We start from the raw sequence: 18716 nt of genomic DNA on the forward strand, positions 1-18716 counted from the left end.
CCAGAATTGCTCATTTTTGTTTTTGTGTTTTACCTCATAATGGAGGAGACTGTAATGTACCTCAGGTTTAGCCAAGACCAGGTAAATTACACTGGTTTGCTGCGTCCTTAATTGCCGGATTACAACTTTAAATGCAGGTATTGGCTTGGAGTTTACTTGAATAATGATACATATGAAAAACTACAAAATACAAACACACACACACAGCAGTTCAAATGCTGACTGATATCTTACAAAGGTGCGATTTTATATAGTTTATTGTCTTGACCATGGTGATCATATGTAGACAAGTTTGCAACCCGGATTTCTTAGGCAGTTAAGCATAAAAATAAAACTGTGAATATAAACAACAACATCAACAAAAAAAATAAATGAAATAAAAATAGAGCATTGCACAGCTCGATGTTCAGTGGCAGCTGTCCCGTCCGAGTCCTTCAGATGCAGCCTCTGATATAGTTATCAACAATTTGTTAATATTCTGACAAAATGTTGATACTTTCATTTTCAAAATAATCAGAGGTGGACCTCCTACAAATATGAAGTACTAAGTTTTCTTTTCTTTTTTTTTTTGCTGGTTTCTGTCATTGGACAAAGATCATCAGTGACTTAATCAAGCTCAAAATCGAACAAAGGTAGTCAGTATTTGTTGACGTTTTTCACATTAATTCACATTGTGCGTCACAGTATTTGAGCTTTTGCAACTTACTATAACACCCTTCATTTGTGTTGAGGTTTATCATTGAAACAAGTATTTAATCTCCTTTGTTATCATTATTCACCTTTCTTTCTTTCCTAGTCTAACTTTAACTGACGGATTAGCCTAGTCAGCAAGCAAGCAAGAACAGGTGAGGTGTTTCTTTTTGTTCAAAATATTTTTAAAGCAATACGTCAAACAATTGTTTTAATTACCTGACGACTTGACAGTGTGCTGATTTGTTGTTAGCATGATTAACTTCGCCAACATTGGCTCATACAGGCAGACCACTTAAAGGAAGAGTTTTACCCAACAACGAGATTTCTGTCATTATATACTTGCCCTCATGTCATCCTAAAATGTCTGTGAATTTCTTTGTTCCCAACAACACAAAATTAGATATTTTGAAGAATGTCCATACAGTAGAAAAGAGCTCCAAAAATCAAGCTATGTTTTGGTCTCTATTTACTTTAATTATGGGGACAAAATCATTCTTTAAAATAACTCCTTTTGCGGTGAATGGACAAATTAAATACAAATTAAATTAATTAATTTCAAAGAACAATGGAAGTGTTTAAACTGATGTCAATTAAAGAACAGATCAGCTAGAAAATAATCTGTTGACTTAATGTAAAAGGCAAGTATCACAGCCGGCAGCCATGTCACCCTGTAGCCCAAGACTGGTTACTCACTGAAGCTAAGCAGGGCTGAGCTGGTCAGTACCTTGATGGAAGACCTCCTGAGAAAACTAGGTTGCTACTGGAAGAGGTGTTAGTGAGGTCAGCAGGGGGTGCTCACACTGTGGTCTGTGTGGGTCCTAATGCCCCAGAATAGTGATGGGGACACTATATTGTAAAAAGCATCGTCCTTCGGATGAGATGTTAAACCGAGGTCCTGACTCTCTGTGGTCATTAAAAATCCCAGGATGTCTTTCGGAAAGAGTAGAGGTGTGACCTCGGCATCCTGACCAAATTCGCCCATTGGCCTCTGACCATCATGGCCTCCTAACAATCCCCATATCTGCTGATTGGCTTCATCACTCTGTCTCCCCTCCACCAATAAGCTGGTGTGTGGTGGGGGTTCTGGCGCACTATGGCTGGTGGATGCTGCACACTGGTGGTGGATGAGGAGGAAATATTTTAGTCCTCCTTTGTGAACAGTATGACAGGGGGTTGTGTTTAGGTTTTTGCAGAGACTGTTGTGACACGGTCACAGAGGTCATATTTCTCCCAGCCAAGAGAGGTTCTTCTGCAGTAAGACACGTAATGTCCAAGAGATTCCCTTGTAGGTCCTGGAGTGAATGTGACGACCCCTCTCACAGTGAACAAATGGTTGTCCATCTCCATGGTCACAGGGATTTCGGACAGTGGATGGTTTGTATCTGCACTTATTTCAATGCCCAGTAGTGGTCCAGTGATGCAGCTGTGTGTGACTGAGCCATTGCAGAGGAATTTCACTGATGAAATATCTTTTGTTTTCCAGCTATCTGACACTCTTGGGGTGATTTCAGTGGCTTCAGACACTTGGACCTGTTGAGTGCATCTTCCAGTGCTGCTTGGAGACTCTTCAGTCCTCCAGTCGGTAAAATATCTGTGTTGACTGGTAGGAGTGAGATGGTCCTTGAAAATGTTGTATTTTGACTGCAGTGTGGAGAAGAGCATTCAGTCGTAATTGTTGCACTTGGTACTTGTTTCATCGTTGATGTGATTGTTAGCAACATTGCAATCTGCATCGACCTGCCTCACACCTGATTTTAGGTGAACACATTGAAATATTTCCAGCAGCATTTTTGCACTCTTTGCGTAAGCATCTCTTCCAGCTCCGTTTGTGACAATGGTCTTCACCAAATCAAACATTTATATTTTTGTGCTCTTTGTCAAGATAATGGCACAATGATCCACTGTCACAGAAAGCAGAGCAAAGGCACTGGTAAAAGGAGTCAAAGACACAGGTATTATTTACACTTACAAGGATTTTGTCAACTGCAATATGTGTTTTAGTCTGGTAGTTGCCATTCTTCAAGACATTAATTTTTCTCTGTTTTCTTTTCAGGTTTATGTCTGCATGTAACCACTCAGAGCAAGGGGTCAGGTAGGACAGTTGGATTTTTGGAGGGACACCAAGGCCTTTCCAGTTTTCATCAGGGTCATCTTCTACGGTTTGTTGCTTAACCTCTGCATACTGCTCAATGCGACCAGGTTTTGGCTCAGTCTCCTGTGTCTTTGTCTCAGTGTGCTCTGTTTTCTTCACCGGTTTTATGTTTTTAAACTCAGCTTCAACATTTGCAGAGCTTGCTGTGTTGTGTACACTTTTGAAATGTGGAACCATCACAGCCAATGTTCCCTCTAAGCTGTGTGCGCGTGGCCGCGCAGAGAAATAATGTGCCGCGCACACGCAAAAATGAGTTGGGAAAGCCATTTGATTGTATTCTAGTAAAAACAAAATAACTGCAATGCTCGGGTAAACCGCTATAGAGTTAGAACCAATGCGGTTTACAGGTTTCATAGAAAGAGAATGATGTGCGCTAAATGAGTCGCTGTGGAAACCGAATATTTCAATGGTTGCGGATGAAATAGCTCAACACGAGAGCCAACACAATGACATGTGAAATAAAACGTCCTCATGTGTTAAAGAAGAGTGGCTTGATTAAGTGCTGGAAAAAGCGGATGATGGGCACAGAACGGAGACATTTACAGTCACACACAGGTGTATTGTGCAAACTGTACTTCATAGGGATGTTTAGACGGCTATAGAAGAATTCACATTCACGTTTTTTTTTTTATATTTAACTTGCAGATCTCAGTATAAATGCTTCAGTTTGTTTTCTATTCTCTTCTATCAGTTTAAATGCTTCAGTTGTTGTGATATTATATTATGTTAGGCCTATATTATGAACCTAATAAATAATTGACCTTGTTTTTTTAATGGAGTCACTTATGCTCATCAAGGCTGTATTTATTTGATCAAAATACAGAAAAATAAAACCAGTAATATTGAGAACTCTTAGGCTATTGCAATTTCTAATATTGGGTTTCTATTTTAATATATTTAAAAATCTAGTGTATTCCTGTAAAGCAAAGCTGAATTCTCAGCATCATTACTCCACTCTTCAGTGTCACATGATCATTCAGAAATCTTAATATTATGATGTATTATCAGTGTTGAAACTGTTGTGCTGCTTAATATTTTTTGGAACCTTTTTTCTTTGATTAAAACTTGACTTGACATCTTGACGTAGACATGTGGGGGCATGTTTGAATGAGCCGTTTTAGGGAGGCTTGGTCGAGTCTTAACTTTTATAAAGAATATCTCTTTGGTTTTGAGACTTTAGTCTTTGCAACTTCAGGGATCTTATCTATGCACAATCAGCTTGTAACACTCCAAAGAGAAAGGACAACTTGAAATCGCATCATATGACCCCTTTAATAATAATAATAATACTGAAGATTGATTCCAACCTAGTTGATGTGTCTTTACACCATGACAGCCAGAGTAATTACATATTAAACAACAACAACAACAACTACCAGAACATATGTAAGTATGTTAACTTCTATAATTTAGGACATACTGCTCGAAAAGACTGCACACATCCTGTGCAATTTCATACATCATTACATACACACATTTTTACAGGTTCAATTTTTAAAGAGTCTGTTTTCACTGAATAATTGATGATAATATCAGATGATGATTATAATACCAGACAGAGCAGTTCAAGCATTTCTAAACCAATTTCAACTGATTTGTATTGCTCTGTTAATATGAACTCTGGCACTTTTAATTTCATCCAGTGTCTCCTGAAATTCAGCAGCTGTTTCTCTCATCTGATAAATGAATTTCAGAGTTTCTGATTTGATTTCTTCTGCTTTTCTCTTGTGTGCTGATTGAGTCATTTCAGAGAGCTCTGTTGAATCACAATAAATACTGTAAGCATCAAGAATAAGCAATAGAGCTGAGAGAGATCCAGATAATTTCCCAACCATTCGGAGAGTTTTGGCAGCTCTTGCAGCTGTTTTTCCAATCTGAGCAGTTTTAAGTACAGTTAAAAGTCTTGTAACGCTCAAAATGGTTTTCACAGATCTCACACTTGTCACTATCACCTTATTTTGAACAGAATATGCCTGTTCTGCCTGCTGAAGCTCTTCTATGGTGTTAGAAATTGCATTCATGTGCTCAATCATTGGGTTGATTGTGTTCTGGAAATCATTGATGATCTTCTCAATAGTTTGTCGCAGGTTTTTCTGCTTGATCATGTTAGTAATGTTACACACAGCACCTGTTACTCCTCCAGTTATTCCAACAGCAAGACCAACACCAGTAACAGCTAAAGAAACACCAAACGTGAAAAATGATAAAGCCAGACCCGTTAGTGCTGCGATTCCTCCAGCCGCTCCCATTGATGATCCTACCAAACTGCCCACTGTAGTTGCTTTGTGCATGGATTCAAGTTCATCAGTAATGCCATTCAGTTCCTTTACTTTACTGATGAGAGTTGAATGGTTTTTGTCAAATTCAGAGTTAAGTTTCTTAATACTTCGTTGCAGTTGATCATTAAGAGCTTCCAGTTGCCTGAAACATCAAAAAATAAATAAATAAAAATAATAATAATAATAATAATAATAAAAATAGAAGTAGACAGCACTGGGTATCTGTTTTATGATTTTACCAGCTTACCACAAAGTACACATATTTTATTGACTGTTCTGCAATTTATAATTTTCATGTTGTACTTTTGCAATATAGCAAACTAACAACAACAACAACAACAAGCTGAATCTTTACATTATAAGCGCTCCTTTGTTAACATGAGTTAATTCATTTGCTGTTATAGAGGCTCCAGTTTTTCTCTCATACCGCTTTTCCACCAGGTCTGGTGCTGGAGCCGGAGCTCAAATGGGAACTGGACTATGCTTTTCCACTCAAAAAAAAATCCTGGGCCGGTGCCCAAATTCAGGTTCTGAGAATGAGGTCTCTGCAGAACAAAAGTGGGCATTTCTAATTTTGTGGGTTTTCAAACTGATGGTTGTTTCTAAATCATGCAGTGAAAATGATGCACCATACCTGACCCCACCCCTAAACATAAGTGCCGTTGTGACATGAGCCAGTCAGGTAACATGGTCGAAAACGCCCCTCTGTTTTGGCCTTGCCCAGCGATCTGGTAATTATCGTTACTTTCCTGCAGAGACCTATATTTGCGAAAACTTTCTGGTCTCGAACAATGGAACCTATGACATCAGTAGGCGGAGCTTCCAACCCGATCTCACAGCAAATCATACATATTTTACAAGGTGGCTAATTTGTGCTAATTTATACGAATTCGCACAACCTCACTCGTACAAATTCATACGATTTCTGCTAAATCATATGTATTTTACGAGTTGTACAATTTGTATGAATTTGTACGAATGACCTACACCTAACCCCGTACCTAAACCTACCCATCACTGCGATCTAGACAAATTGTACAAAATCGTATGAGTGAGGTTGTAAGAATTCGTATGAATTAGCCACTTCGTAAAATGCATATGAATCGGTCATGAGATAGTTTTGGAGCTTCCACTACAGACCACAGTTTGAAAAGCACTATTTTTAAAAGCCGTCGGAAATCAAGTAAATTAACAACAACTAGATAAGTCAGTTCAGCAGTAGTCAGCAGAAGAGACCAAGGCCCAGTTGCATGAAAATAGTCAGTATGTTAAAGGGGTCATATGATACGATTTAATGTTTTCCTTTGTCTTTGGCGTGTTACAAGCTGTTCATGCATATATAAGGTCTGTAAAGTTGCAAAGATTAAATTCTCAAACCCAAAGAGATGTTCTTTATAAAAGTTAAGACTCAGCCACGCCTTCCTAAAACGGCTCATTCAAACGCCCCCACATGTCTACGTCACGATGTGGGAAGATTTGCATAACACCGCACAAATGTAAAGAAAGAAGACATAACTTTTATTCTCGGTGTAGTATTGTTGCAGCCGCCATGTTGTGGAGACGCTGTGTATTTCGTTGTGAAAGTGAAAGTACTTTGTTTGGCCTTCCAAATGAGTACACAACTAGAAATCAGTGGTTAAGTTATATTTACAACACTGTTCCTGAACAGTACAACTCAAACATTTTTACCTCTAATCTTTTGAGTCAAATTGTTACATTTAATCACTCAATTAAGATAAGACATTTAGGCTGTTCCCAAACAAATGAAACCAGTATAATCAAAATTAATCTTTGCAGAAGTTGCATCTGAAGTGATATTTAGATGTATTTACACACTGTTTAATGCAGCTCAGAGGGACATTGAGTGCTTTAACCAGTTACAAATGCATAGTTTTGTGACATTTTAAACATAAAACATTGAATACTGATATCTGAAATTATTTTAAAAATGAAAATAGACTTTAAATGTGAAATTAAAACCGCCAGTAGGTGGCAGAAAGTCACTGTTAATAAGTGAGTCATTGCGACTGAACCGAATCATTTAAACAGTTGATTCATTCAGGAACGAAACATCGTCATGTTGCTCAGAGACGCAAAACAGTGCTGTAGCTGTTTGGAATGATTTTTTGTTGGCGAAATGGAGCAAAAACAGTAAATATGGTGTCTAAAATGTAAGTCTCTTAATATTAACTTATTGTTTATTGAACTGTTGTATAATATCATGCTTATTTTTGAAGAAAAATCGGCACTCTTCGTGTGATTTTTAACTATATGAAATTATGTAAATATATACATTTTCTGCCCCCATATCTTGAATTGTGTGATCATTCTTGATGCATTTTAATAAACTGAACCATGCAGTGAAAGAACACTCTAAATGCGCCGTTTAACCCGCTTCATCACGTAGGCTAATGTATGCGTGCACTCCATAGGTGTTTTATTTGTTTTTTGCAAAATACTCTATAATATCAAATTGCACATCGTTAAAACGACAATTACGATATTATCGCTGACGATATAAATCGCACACCCCTAGAGAGTAGCTGTGAACACTATAAAGTGGGGCAATTCCAACTTTGCAAGGACAGTCTGGCTCTTCTGACTCACAGCCTGTAAGTACGTTTTGATATTTAAAGAATTTGCTACTGACTATTCAAACGCAAGTTTTGGGCAGCATAGGGTAGTGCGATCACAAATGCAGACATGGTGTTATGTTTAAGCGGCATGACGCAATGCTACGAGTATGAGTCATTATAATCAGTAATTATGTCCTCACTGAATACAACAAATGCCTCATTTATAGTGGGTTTTATTGTTTTTGTCTGTCGCAATGGGACACGGCATCACAACATGGTTAGGGGCGTAACATTTCCGTCATATGCATGAGGCATTCGGCCAATCACAACGCACTGAATAGCTGGCCAATCAGAGCACACCTCGCTTCTCAGAACGATGAGCTTTGTAAAATTCGATGCATTTCAGAAAGGCAGGGCAGAGAGGAGCAACAATAATGTACAGTGTGTGAAAAATAATGTGTTTTTTTAAGCTTAAACCGCGTAAACATTGCATTACACCAAATACATAAAATAATGTTTTTTTTTTAGCAACATTATATGACCCCTTTAAGACTGTCTTAAAAACTAGTTTGACCAACTAGCAGTTAGCCAAGGGGTCTAACTGCTAGTTGGAAAAGTAACCAGTCTTACTTTTCAATTCAAATTAGAGCAGTCTACCTTTTTGTAACTGATTTTAAAAAGTTATGACCAGTCTAGAAGAAAAAAAAATTGCATGACTAACTTTTTTAAGACTAGTCTAAGCAGGCAACCGGCCCCAACACTCTCCTGCCGATTCTGGTCACATAGAGGGTTATCCTCCCTGCCAGTGGAAACGCAAGCCGGTTCTGAACAAATGCCACTCTTGGCTGAGCACCGGCTCCAGCTCCGGCACCAGCCTCAATCAGAAAGGCATAGCACTAACTTCCCTCCGTCTCGTTGACTGGGATGTACGTCAATGCTTACGGTGCACCAGCGCCCGCTACTGGTGGGAGCCAAGCTATTTGTTGAACTGGAAAAAATTGTTCAATGCACTATTCTGTAGGACTATTAAACCTGGTTTTATTTATTATTGATAATAATCTGTTGATTAAAAGTTAATAAAGATCAAGTCAAAGCTTTGAACAAGAAATACTTACTGCAGCGCCAGCTTGTCTGACTGATTCATTTCACCTGTGAACATTAAGCATTTTCAAAAGTTACTTTAATCATAATTCAAAACTAACAATATACAGTGCTTCATTTTTTTCAACATAAGACATAGAGATGTTATATACAGAAAGGCATTTCAAGACATTTGTATAGAGCTTTTCAAAATAAAAACTATTCAAAGCTGCTTTACAGAATGTCAATAATTAAATGCCTCTGTAAACAGGAAGTCTCATGAGAGGTAGAAAATTATTTAAAATGTAATTGATTAAAGCTAAGTAATGTCAATTTTGTGCCACTGGAAAATAAACATTGTTAAAACTGATTTTCAAATACAGCACCTGTCAACCACTGACGGGACAATTAATTGATTTACACACAATGTTGTAGTAAAGACTCTGGCCTACACAGTCTCAGAAGGTCTTGTGAATGTGTGTTTTTGGTCCTATCTCAGTTTCTTAAAAATATTATTGCTCATATATAGGGTTTAGATGCTTATCGAGAGTTTTAAAAAAAAAATCTATTTAGAGTCATCCATATTGTTACGGAAGGAACAGATCTTTATTCATAAACATGGTAAAAACACAGGCAGGGTCGAACAACAGCAAACGGGTATGGCATGGGCAAGACACAAGAGTAAACCTAGGGCAAGCGTGGGTCTTCGATCGGCGAACGTAATCCAGGGAGTAAAACAAGAGAGATAATCCTTAAACACAAGCAATGGTTCTTGCAGGAGCAAACAGAGTCCAAACAGCAAGATGAAAGAGCAATCCAAAATAAACAGGCAATAGGCCCTTTCGCACCGCAGGAACCTTTTCATAGTACCCAAACTAATTGTAGAACTACCCACTTTTTGGCGTGTTCGCACCGCGGGAACTAGGAACTGTTTTAGTTCCCGGAACTCCGTTTGGAGGAACTAATTAGCTCCTACTTCAGAGTAGGGTCTAAAACAGTTCCATAGGAACTATCGTGACGTAAGTGCACACTGATTGGCTAAACGCATATGAAAACGCCCTCATCCGCCATGATTTAAAACACTGTGTAAACACATACTGTGTAAACATCGCATCAACTTATATTTCGCAAGAATGGAGAACAGCGATAGATGGACGGACGCTGAAGTGAAGGCACTTTCGAACTCCTTTCCGATCTTTCAATTGCTTGACGTATAAGTTACGTCGACATTCCATGTCCATTATTGTGAACCCCGCAAGACACAACAAAAACACAGCTCCGATCACAGCGTCCTCCATTTGTTGTTAACATTGTTCTTCTTTGTTTTCGTTGTTGAACGCCGCGCAGAAATGACGTCACTGTCGACGGACTTAAGTCACTTCTTAGTACCCACTGTCGGTGCGAATGCAACCCTTTAAATGGTACTGGAAAATAGTTCACGCAAAATCGTCCCAGTACTTTAGTACTGTACTTTTAGTTCTGGAACTAAAGCGGTGCGAAAGGGGCTAATGATCAAAACACAGGTAATCCAAACAAGGAACTATACTTAGACTAGGACTAGGACTAGGACTAGGAAATAAGCAAAGGCTAACGAACAGGCTCCGTAGTGTAGCTGTACAAAGACAGTGATAATGCTAACAATACTCAGCAGAGAGAAAGAGAAAGTCCATGGTTTATGTAGCATGTCTGATGGGAATCAGCTGTGTAATCAGTGCATTCAGCTGCGTGTGTGTCATCAGTGCAATGGATGATGGGAATAGTCCGGGGTGAAGTGCAACAGTAGTGTAGTGCAAGAGTCAATATGATGGAAAACCAACCTCTTGTGGTGAATGAAAGGAAGTTCATAAACTGGATTTGTGACACATATCTGTTTTGTAAATAATCTAAATTAAACTCACCTGAAATCTTTAACTGTTGATGGACTGAAAGTATAAATCTCACAGAAGATTTCAACAGTTTCCTGCCGGCAACAAAATAACTAATTTAGTTTTTTGTTTTAAAAATAAATTTTCAACAATCTAATATATTGTTATATAAACAACCAAATAATCATAATCATCTGTGTGTAAGAGAAATGTTATGCTTTCTCATCAATTATAGAAACAAATTGACTAGACATAAAGAAGTATGAATGTTCCTACCTGGAGCAAGTGAAGAGTGATCAGCTCTGACTGAAATGCTGTTTTATTTATACAGTGAAAGTGAAAGGTATACGCTCTATTTATACCTCTCCCAGCTTTATATGATTATACAATGAACAAGACACTTTGACTTCTGTACAATGTTCTGCTATTGCAACATTTTCAGTTTCACTTTTGGTAAATTGTTTATTTTCTCTTTCACTATGCAATGTTTTCCAGGAAACACTGCTTTTCCAGCTCATTCAGTGTCCTGAAATATCTGGGTACTTTCTCTTGTCGAATTAATACAGTTCAGTGTGTCTGGTCTGATCTGGTTTTGATGTTGTCTTCGACCTTCTTTTTTTTTTTTTTAGTTTAGCATTTTCATAAAAAAAAAAATATGAATAATACATTTAACTGCTGAAGATATATTATTAATCTTATTATGTGACAAAGAGCTGGATGATGAGGGAGAACATTAAATATCCTGAATTTATTGTCAGTGAGGTGTAGCTAGCTAGCGGGTAGTAACCAATTACTTACATTCTGATGTCCCTAGCAGTGGCGTGCACAGACCTCCGGAGGGGCAGGGGAAAAAGGGGAGGGGGTTTGTATGGGTTTGGTCCCCCTCAGCTAGGGGTGGGCGATATGGCAAAAATATCACGATTTTTTTTTTTAGAAATATCACGATTCACAATATTATCACAATTCTTTGTCATGTTGGATTTTCTATTTTCCAAGTTGTTTGAGCAGTACAGCCAGACTAATTTCCCTATTATAAATACAAAGCCTTTCAAGGTAACAAAATATAAAAAAGTATGGCGGATATTTAGGCCAAAGTAGGTGAAGATAAAAATCGTTGTCATTATTTTATCTTTGTTATTAAAAAATGAGAGCAAAGATGATGTTGAGTGATTTTTCTCTTTGTGTTTGGTGTTTTATTAACATTAAAGGAATAATTCACCCCAAAATTAAAATAGGCTAGTGTTTGATTTCTATACCTTCATTTACTCACTCAAAAGTTGTTTTAAACCTGAACAAGTTTCTTCTGCTGAAAATAAATGCTATTTTGAAGAATGTGGAAAACCAAACAGTTGCTGGTCTACAGTGACTTCCATAGTATTTTTTTCCCTACTGTTAAAGTCAATGTGAACCAGCAACTGTTTGGTTACCCACATTCTTCAAAATATCTTCTTTTGTGTTTAGCACAAGAAAGAAATTAATACAGGTTTGGGACAACAGGTGAGTGAGTAAATAATGACAAAATTACAATTTTACGGTGAACTGTCCCTTTAATTACAGTCGGCAGCATGTAGGCTACTGTCCCTTTAAGACCTGCACGCATCTAATATACAGGCACGCATGCGTTTCTCTCAGCTGTTTACCTTCATTTTAGACATAACCAACTGAGTCTATACATAAACCTGGTGTGTTTTGACAGTATTAGCACAAAACATAACTTAGTTCAGTAATCAGGCGCTGTTTGACGGGCTTTTTACAGCACGCGCTTTGGGTGTATGTGCTCAGAAAAGGCGCTCGTCAGAACAGCACGCGAATGAAATGTTTAACCAGTAAGTCTTTGAAGCAGATGCAGATAATGTACTTTTGGTGACTGCGAATAAGTGCAGTGTCCCGTGAGAGTAACTCCACCGCTGAGTTAACACTGAATGTACGTGGCGTTGTACAGAGACGGCGGCGCCAGAACTGCAGCTGATAGAATGCGCGCTGAAGTACGATACTACGATATTTCTTCAAAAAAGCAAATCGTGGAGACGTTTTTATAGTCCACGATCAAAAATCTTCATATCGAACACCCCTACTCTTGGCAGAAATCGCAGACCGGGGGCACCGGACCGCAAGGGCACTTTACCGTCGGACCTCAAAGGGGCAGGGGCTCGAGCCCCCACTTGTGCACGCCACTGGTCCCTAGTGAAGAAATAAATATACAAACATGTATTTGAAATACATTTATTTCATGTTAAGTACACTACAAATACATTTACAGATTTATGTATTTATTAAAAATACCCTGCAATAAAATACTTTTATTACACTAAACCGGTATACTTAAAGTCTGCTAAATTGGAACAATTAAAAAGTACTTACTGCACTTTAATTGTGCGATAGTGATGCTGAAGTCCAACTGAAGATCATACAACCTCATCAATAGTGACAATAGTACATCAATAGTAATATTGAGAAATGTGAATAGTACACAAGTAGTAGTCCAAATAAAGTTTAATTACAATTTTTATATCAGTAAGTCTTGAGCAATATGTTAGCAAATAGCCATAAGAGAGAGAATGCAGAGAAGGGACAGATAGACAAATAAGCTGACTGGAGAAAGGATACAAGACATTCAGTGAGTAAAACATTCTTTATGACACATTTATAATATTTCATTTACTTTATTTATTGTCCATTTACTGATATATCACTCAATATTTACTGATATAAAAATTATCATTTAAATTTATTTGGAGAACTACCCTAGTGAAAAAAAGTATACTTTATTGTGTTTGTAATATATTCCCTGTTTTAATAGTACATTGCAAATATACTAACATAAAATGTACTCTTTAAATATATAAAACATATATTATTATCATGCTTTTGCCTATTTTCACAATACAACTTTTAACACACTTTAAAATAATTGTAATTTAGTATATTTTCTAAAAAATATATTTGAATTGAAAGTTCTGTTTATTTTTTATAAGTACATTTATTTGCACTTTACTTAAATATATTTTATGAATATTTTTTTAACTGTGTGCTGAAAATTATCATTGTAACAATACATTGAAAGTATACTTTCAAAGTACATTATTAAATAACCTGAAGTTGTAGTACACTGTAAAAAAAAAAAAAAAACGTAAAAAAAACGGTAATTTTCTGGCAGCAGGGGCGCCAGAAAATGTCTGTTAAAAAACAGAAAAATACTGTCAGGAAAAAAACAGTAAAAAACAGTTTAAAAAAAAACTGTAATTTCGTATCCTATAATTACGGTTTATTACTGTTATTCTACACAAAAATATCCTTATAAAACCATGAAATCTTTTAATTTTAATAAATTAATTGTTAAAATACAGTCATACACCTCTAAAACACAGAAAATTGTCTTCAAAAAAAGTTTTAAGTACAGATAATAACATACTGTAAAAAAACGGTAATTTCTTTTCCTATAATTACGGTTTATTACTGTTATTCTACGCAAAAATATCCTTATAATACCATGAAATCTTTTCATTTTAACATACATTGTTAAAATAACATTGTTAAAATGTATGTTAACATGCATTGTTAAAATATTCAAACACAGAAAAATTTTTTAAAGAATGATAAAAAAAAAAAGTTTAAAAGATCATAATCAGCAATTCTGATGAGCCATATAAAAAGTATTTAATTTGAGCTAGAGAGGTGACACATATCTAAAGGTATAGTTCACCCCAAAATAAAGTTGTCATTATTTACTCAACTTTAAGTTGTTACAAACCTGTACACATTTATTTCTTCTGTTGAACACAAAATATACTTTGAAGATTTGTTTGTAACCAAACTGTTGATGGACCCCATTGACTTCAATAGTATGGGAAAAAAAATACTTTAGAAGTCAATGGGGTCCATCAACTGTTTGGTTACAAACATTCTTCAAAATATCTCTGTTCAAAAGAAGAAATTCATACAGGTTTAGAACAACATGAGTGCAAGTAAACGATGACAATTTTATTTTGGGGTGAACAAGTATCTCCCATTAAGCAACTGTGCCTACAATGGCTGTGATGTGTTCCAACAACCAGTCTTAAAATCTGCTGCCAGTGTCAACATCTCCATAGATCATAAAGGAAATGTTACACCATGTCCTAACCAGCCGTGACAGCGACACACAATGATGCTATTTTAGAAACTGCTTTTATTTTTTATTTAAATGATCTAAAAGATCTTTCAGATCAATGCATTGTTTCTGGCAATGTGGCTTTTCACATTTCAGTGGACCCTGTACGGTTTCACATTGTGACACGGATGACCGCCTATGGTGGTGCAACATATGACTTTTAAAGGAATTATACTTGGTAAACTTTGATTTGCACCCAATTACACAACAGGCATATTCACCATGTGCTTCATTTGTGTGTAATTTTTGATGATTTACATACCCTTTCACTGTTTCCATAGAAATGCCACATATAGGACATGTGAAAGCATTTAGAACACTTGCCATATTGCAAACTTACTTAATGTTTGAGCTTGAAGGCTTCTGACTGATCTCAGTTCCAGAAGTTCCAGATAGCTATTGTTCCAATTCCTGGTATTGAATCAAAAAACTGAAAAATAAAAAAAAATTAGTTTGCATAATATTTGTGCAAAATTACATTACAATAAATTGTAACACAGCAACATTGATTTTCTTTATTTAATTGAGTCTCAGATTCAGTCACAAAAAAATCAGTAATTTAGGCATTTCTGAAACAGTCACTCAGTGTTAAGCCTTTACAAATTGAAATAAAGTGTGTTTGTTTCTTAAACCTTTACAATGTGACCATCGAGCACCACACTACCAGTATTTTCCTTATGCCATTTTAGCTGTATATCAATTACACTAAATTTGCTGACATTTTTTTTTTTTTGAGAATCGTGGATGCTTTTGCTAGAGACTGCTGTTAGTGTACCATTTGAAACCAAAGTCAACGTTGACTTATCACTTTAAGCCAAACAATTATCTTTTTCTAATAATTTTGACGATGTTTTGGGCCAGTTAATGCGCTTACGTGCGCAGCATATTTGAAAGCTGTTCCTAGCAGTGGTCAACTTTAGTTAGCTAACTTTTTTAGTTAACTTAGCCAGCCACGTGCCACACAGTCACGGCCACAAAAATACAAGCCAACACAAAGATAATGTTCTTAAAAATGTAACGTTAAATTGCGTTCAGGTAACGTTAACACAAAGCTAAAATGCATCTGCAACCTAGCTAATGTAACATCTGACATGCATTAGTTGTTTTGTTTTCGGTCGTCAATCTTAATGTATACTCTAGCTATGTCAGTATTGCGTTGAATTTTTGAATGTGTCAGTAAATATTTTCGACGTTACCTCTCACAACTGTTGCTTCCTCGAAAACAGCAGAATAATTCACCTGTGCTGTACAGAAAAATAAACATAAGTACAATTAATATGCACACAATAAAAGCATTCAAAGTAACAAATTAAAACAAGCAAATAAAGTCGACATCTTAGGTGTCAAAAGCCAAAGAGAAAAGATGGGTTTTAAGACTGGTTTTAAAAACAAAAAAAAAAGAAGAGGCCTGCTTAACACAAGTCGATAGATATACTTTTAACTAGGATATCTCTATTTCTAACAGATCTCTGATAATCTGTGACAAGCTAAGGGGTGTCAGAAATTAACACAGTTGTTACAGTATTTCACGTGTTAAAAGAGGCCAGCAGGTTAATAAAAAAATCACTTTATTTTTACAGTTAGTTTCGTTAAAATTATCATTGAAAATATGTTTAAAAACAGATATATACTGTATTCCATTTATACAAAGTTTCTCTGTTAAATTACGTTACACATGTCAATAAACAGTTTTTTTTTGTAATTTCATTAAAACATTTCTGTAATTTAAAAAAAAAGGGAAAACACTGCAAAATTTATTGGCAAAAACTGTAAAAAAAATATTTATTTTTTACAGTGTATGTTTTAAGTCACATTTTTGAGTAATTTTTAAGTTTACTTCTTCATGCTTGGAATTCACTTCATTACTTGGACATACATTTGTAACGGTATGTGGTTGTAGCAATCAGCGCTCGACGAAGGAGTAGACAAACCCTTCTGCATTCCTTATTTGGGAGTCACACTCATGGCCTTCACGGTCAAAAGTGACCGGACACCTGAAATTGAATTTTTTTTTTTCTTCAGTAAAATCAGTCTAATATATTTTTGTTCAATAATATTTTTTATTTTGTATTTTGAGAGAATTATATGGTACTAATTAATATTTATGCAATAATTATGATAGATTTTTCCAATTGAAAATAGTACAACATTTTTTTTTTCAAATTTTTTCAAATTATTTTTCAATTTATGCAGTATTTCAGATGAAAATAGACACTAGGGCTTTAAAATCCAATTTTTTGAATGCAGATTAGCACCTCCTGGTGTGAGCAAAGAAAGAAAAACATGTAATTTTATGGTGTAACCACTAGTTGGCTGTATAGGACTCTATAGAGAGTCTTGTGAATTTTAGACATATTTTTTTACTTTTATTAGGTTGTCGATATAAATGTATATTTAGGCATTCTCAAAGACTACTTTTTGTCAAAGTTTATTTTTATTTTTTTGCATTATTATTATTATTATTATTATTATATAGGGTATTATATAGATTTTTGCATTATTACTAGTCAACCCTGAACACAAAGCATTTTGTTACACACTAACATTAAAAAACTATAAAAATGTAACAAAAATGAAGAAGAATGCTTTATCAGAGCCTAATCCTTCAGGGTCTGATCTGATTTCAACCTCTTTATTTCACTCTAACTCATTTTGGCTATATGGTAATAGCCATACCAAGTCATTTGAGTGTGTATAATTGTGTATGTGTGTGTGTGTGTGTGTGAGTGGATGTATCTGTTTTACACTCTTGATGTTTTAGAGTATAACCCATTCCTTGTTGTCCACTTTTTAACTGCAGTGTAGTTGAATTATTGATTTTATTTTACATAGTTGCTGTGTTACAGGCACACCAGTTCATTGGGGTGTGTGTGTGTACAAGTGTGTGTGTGTGCGCGTGTGTATGAGTGGATGTGTTGATTTTGCACTCTAGATGTTTTAGAGTTTCACCCCTTCATTGCTGTGCAATGTTTTTCTGCATTGTTGGGGATTTGTAGATTGTACACACAAAAATGTTCTGTACTTTTTAATTTTTTCCCATTTCCCATTCATTTCCTATGGTCGGTCATTTTTGACCGAAGACAATGAGTGTGACTTTTTTTTTACGACCACTTAACTTTTTCGAATCATGCTCTCAATTTTTTTGTGTGTTCACATACCAGGTGCCATAAAAGTCACAGAGTTTCGTACCATTCTGGTGAAGCTACGATTTTAAAAAATTCTAAATGTAAAATTCTCTGGTCAGAAATGACCGAAGGCTGCAGTAAACATCAACACACACACTGAATACATTAAACCAGGACAAAGAACACAACGAAACGGAAGGCTTATAAAGATCAGGAAACAAAGGAGCAAATGAGATGATTAATACAAAACAGGTGACATGAATAAACTAATGATTAACTAATGAAAACAGGAACTACCAAATAAGGCAAAACAGGAACTCAACAGGAACATACACGTAACAGGTGCAGGACAGGGACACAGAGGAGGCCTCCAGGGCAGATCAGGCAGACCCGGGAGCCATGGCGGATCCGCCTCTGTGGTCTTGGCCAGGCCACTATGGAGAAAAATAGGTGAGGATGGTTAAGATTAAGCGACAACCGAAAGGCGGCTCTCATCTCTCTCACCACGAGCTGTCGCGCAAGTGATGTCAGCAACCATCGACACACTTGTCTATAGAGTGCAGGTTAAGTGTCACTAAATAAACAAGTATATATTCAGCTTATTGTCAGCCTCTTACATGTGTGCTTCTCATAATTAGTGAATATGCATAAACAGCCTTTTAATTAACAGAGTAGAATAATCATGGCTGATAGTAAGACATGCAAATGTAAAAGAAAAGCAAACTGAATGCAAGAACATGTTACTTCTTGCCCAACTGATTAATGAAAACAAGGAACATTTGGAGTTGGGATAACC

General features: G+C 36.2%; 1 protein-coding gene across 1 annotated transcript; it reads right to left on the reverse strand.

Moving 5' to 3' along the window:
- Positions 1-4118: 4118 nt before the first annotated feature.
- LOC131544680 (uncharacterized) lies at positions 4119-11060 on the reverse strand. The gene is made up of 4 exons (XM_058783066.1): positions 10922-11060; positions 10679-10740; positions 8816-8849; positions 4119-5266 (listed from the first exon to the last, which is right to left on the reverse strand). The coding sequence occupies exons 3-4, from the start codon at positions 8842-8844 to the stop codon at positions 4432-4434; spliced, it is 864 nt and encodes a 287-aa protein (XP_058639049.1). The 5' UTR covers positions 8845-8849; positions 10679-10740; positions 10922-11060; the 3' UTR covers positions 4119-4431.
- Between the last annotated feature and the right edge of the window lie 7656 nt (positions 11061-18716).

Source organism: Onychostoma macrolepis, chromosome 07 (genome assembly GCF_012432095.1).
Source record: "Onychostoma macrolepis isolate SWU-2019 chromosome 07, ASM1243209v1, whole genome shotgun sequence".
Taxonomy (NCBI): Eukaryota; Metazoa; Chordata; class Actinopteri; order Cypriniformes; family Cyprinidae; genus Onychostoma; species Onychostoma macrolepis.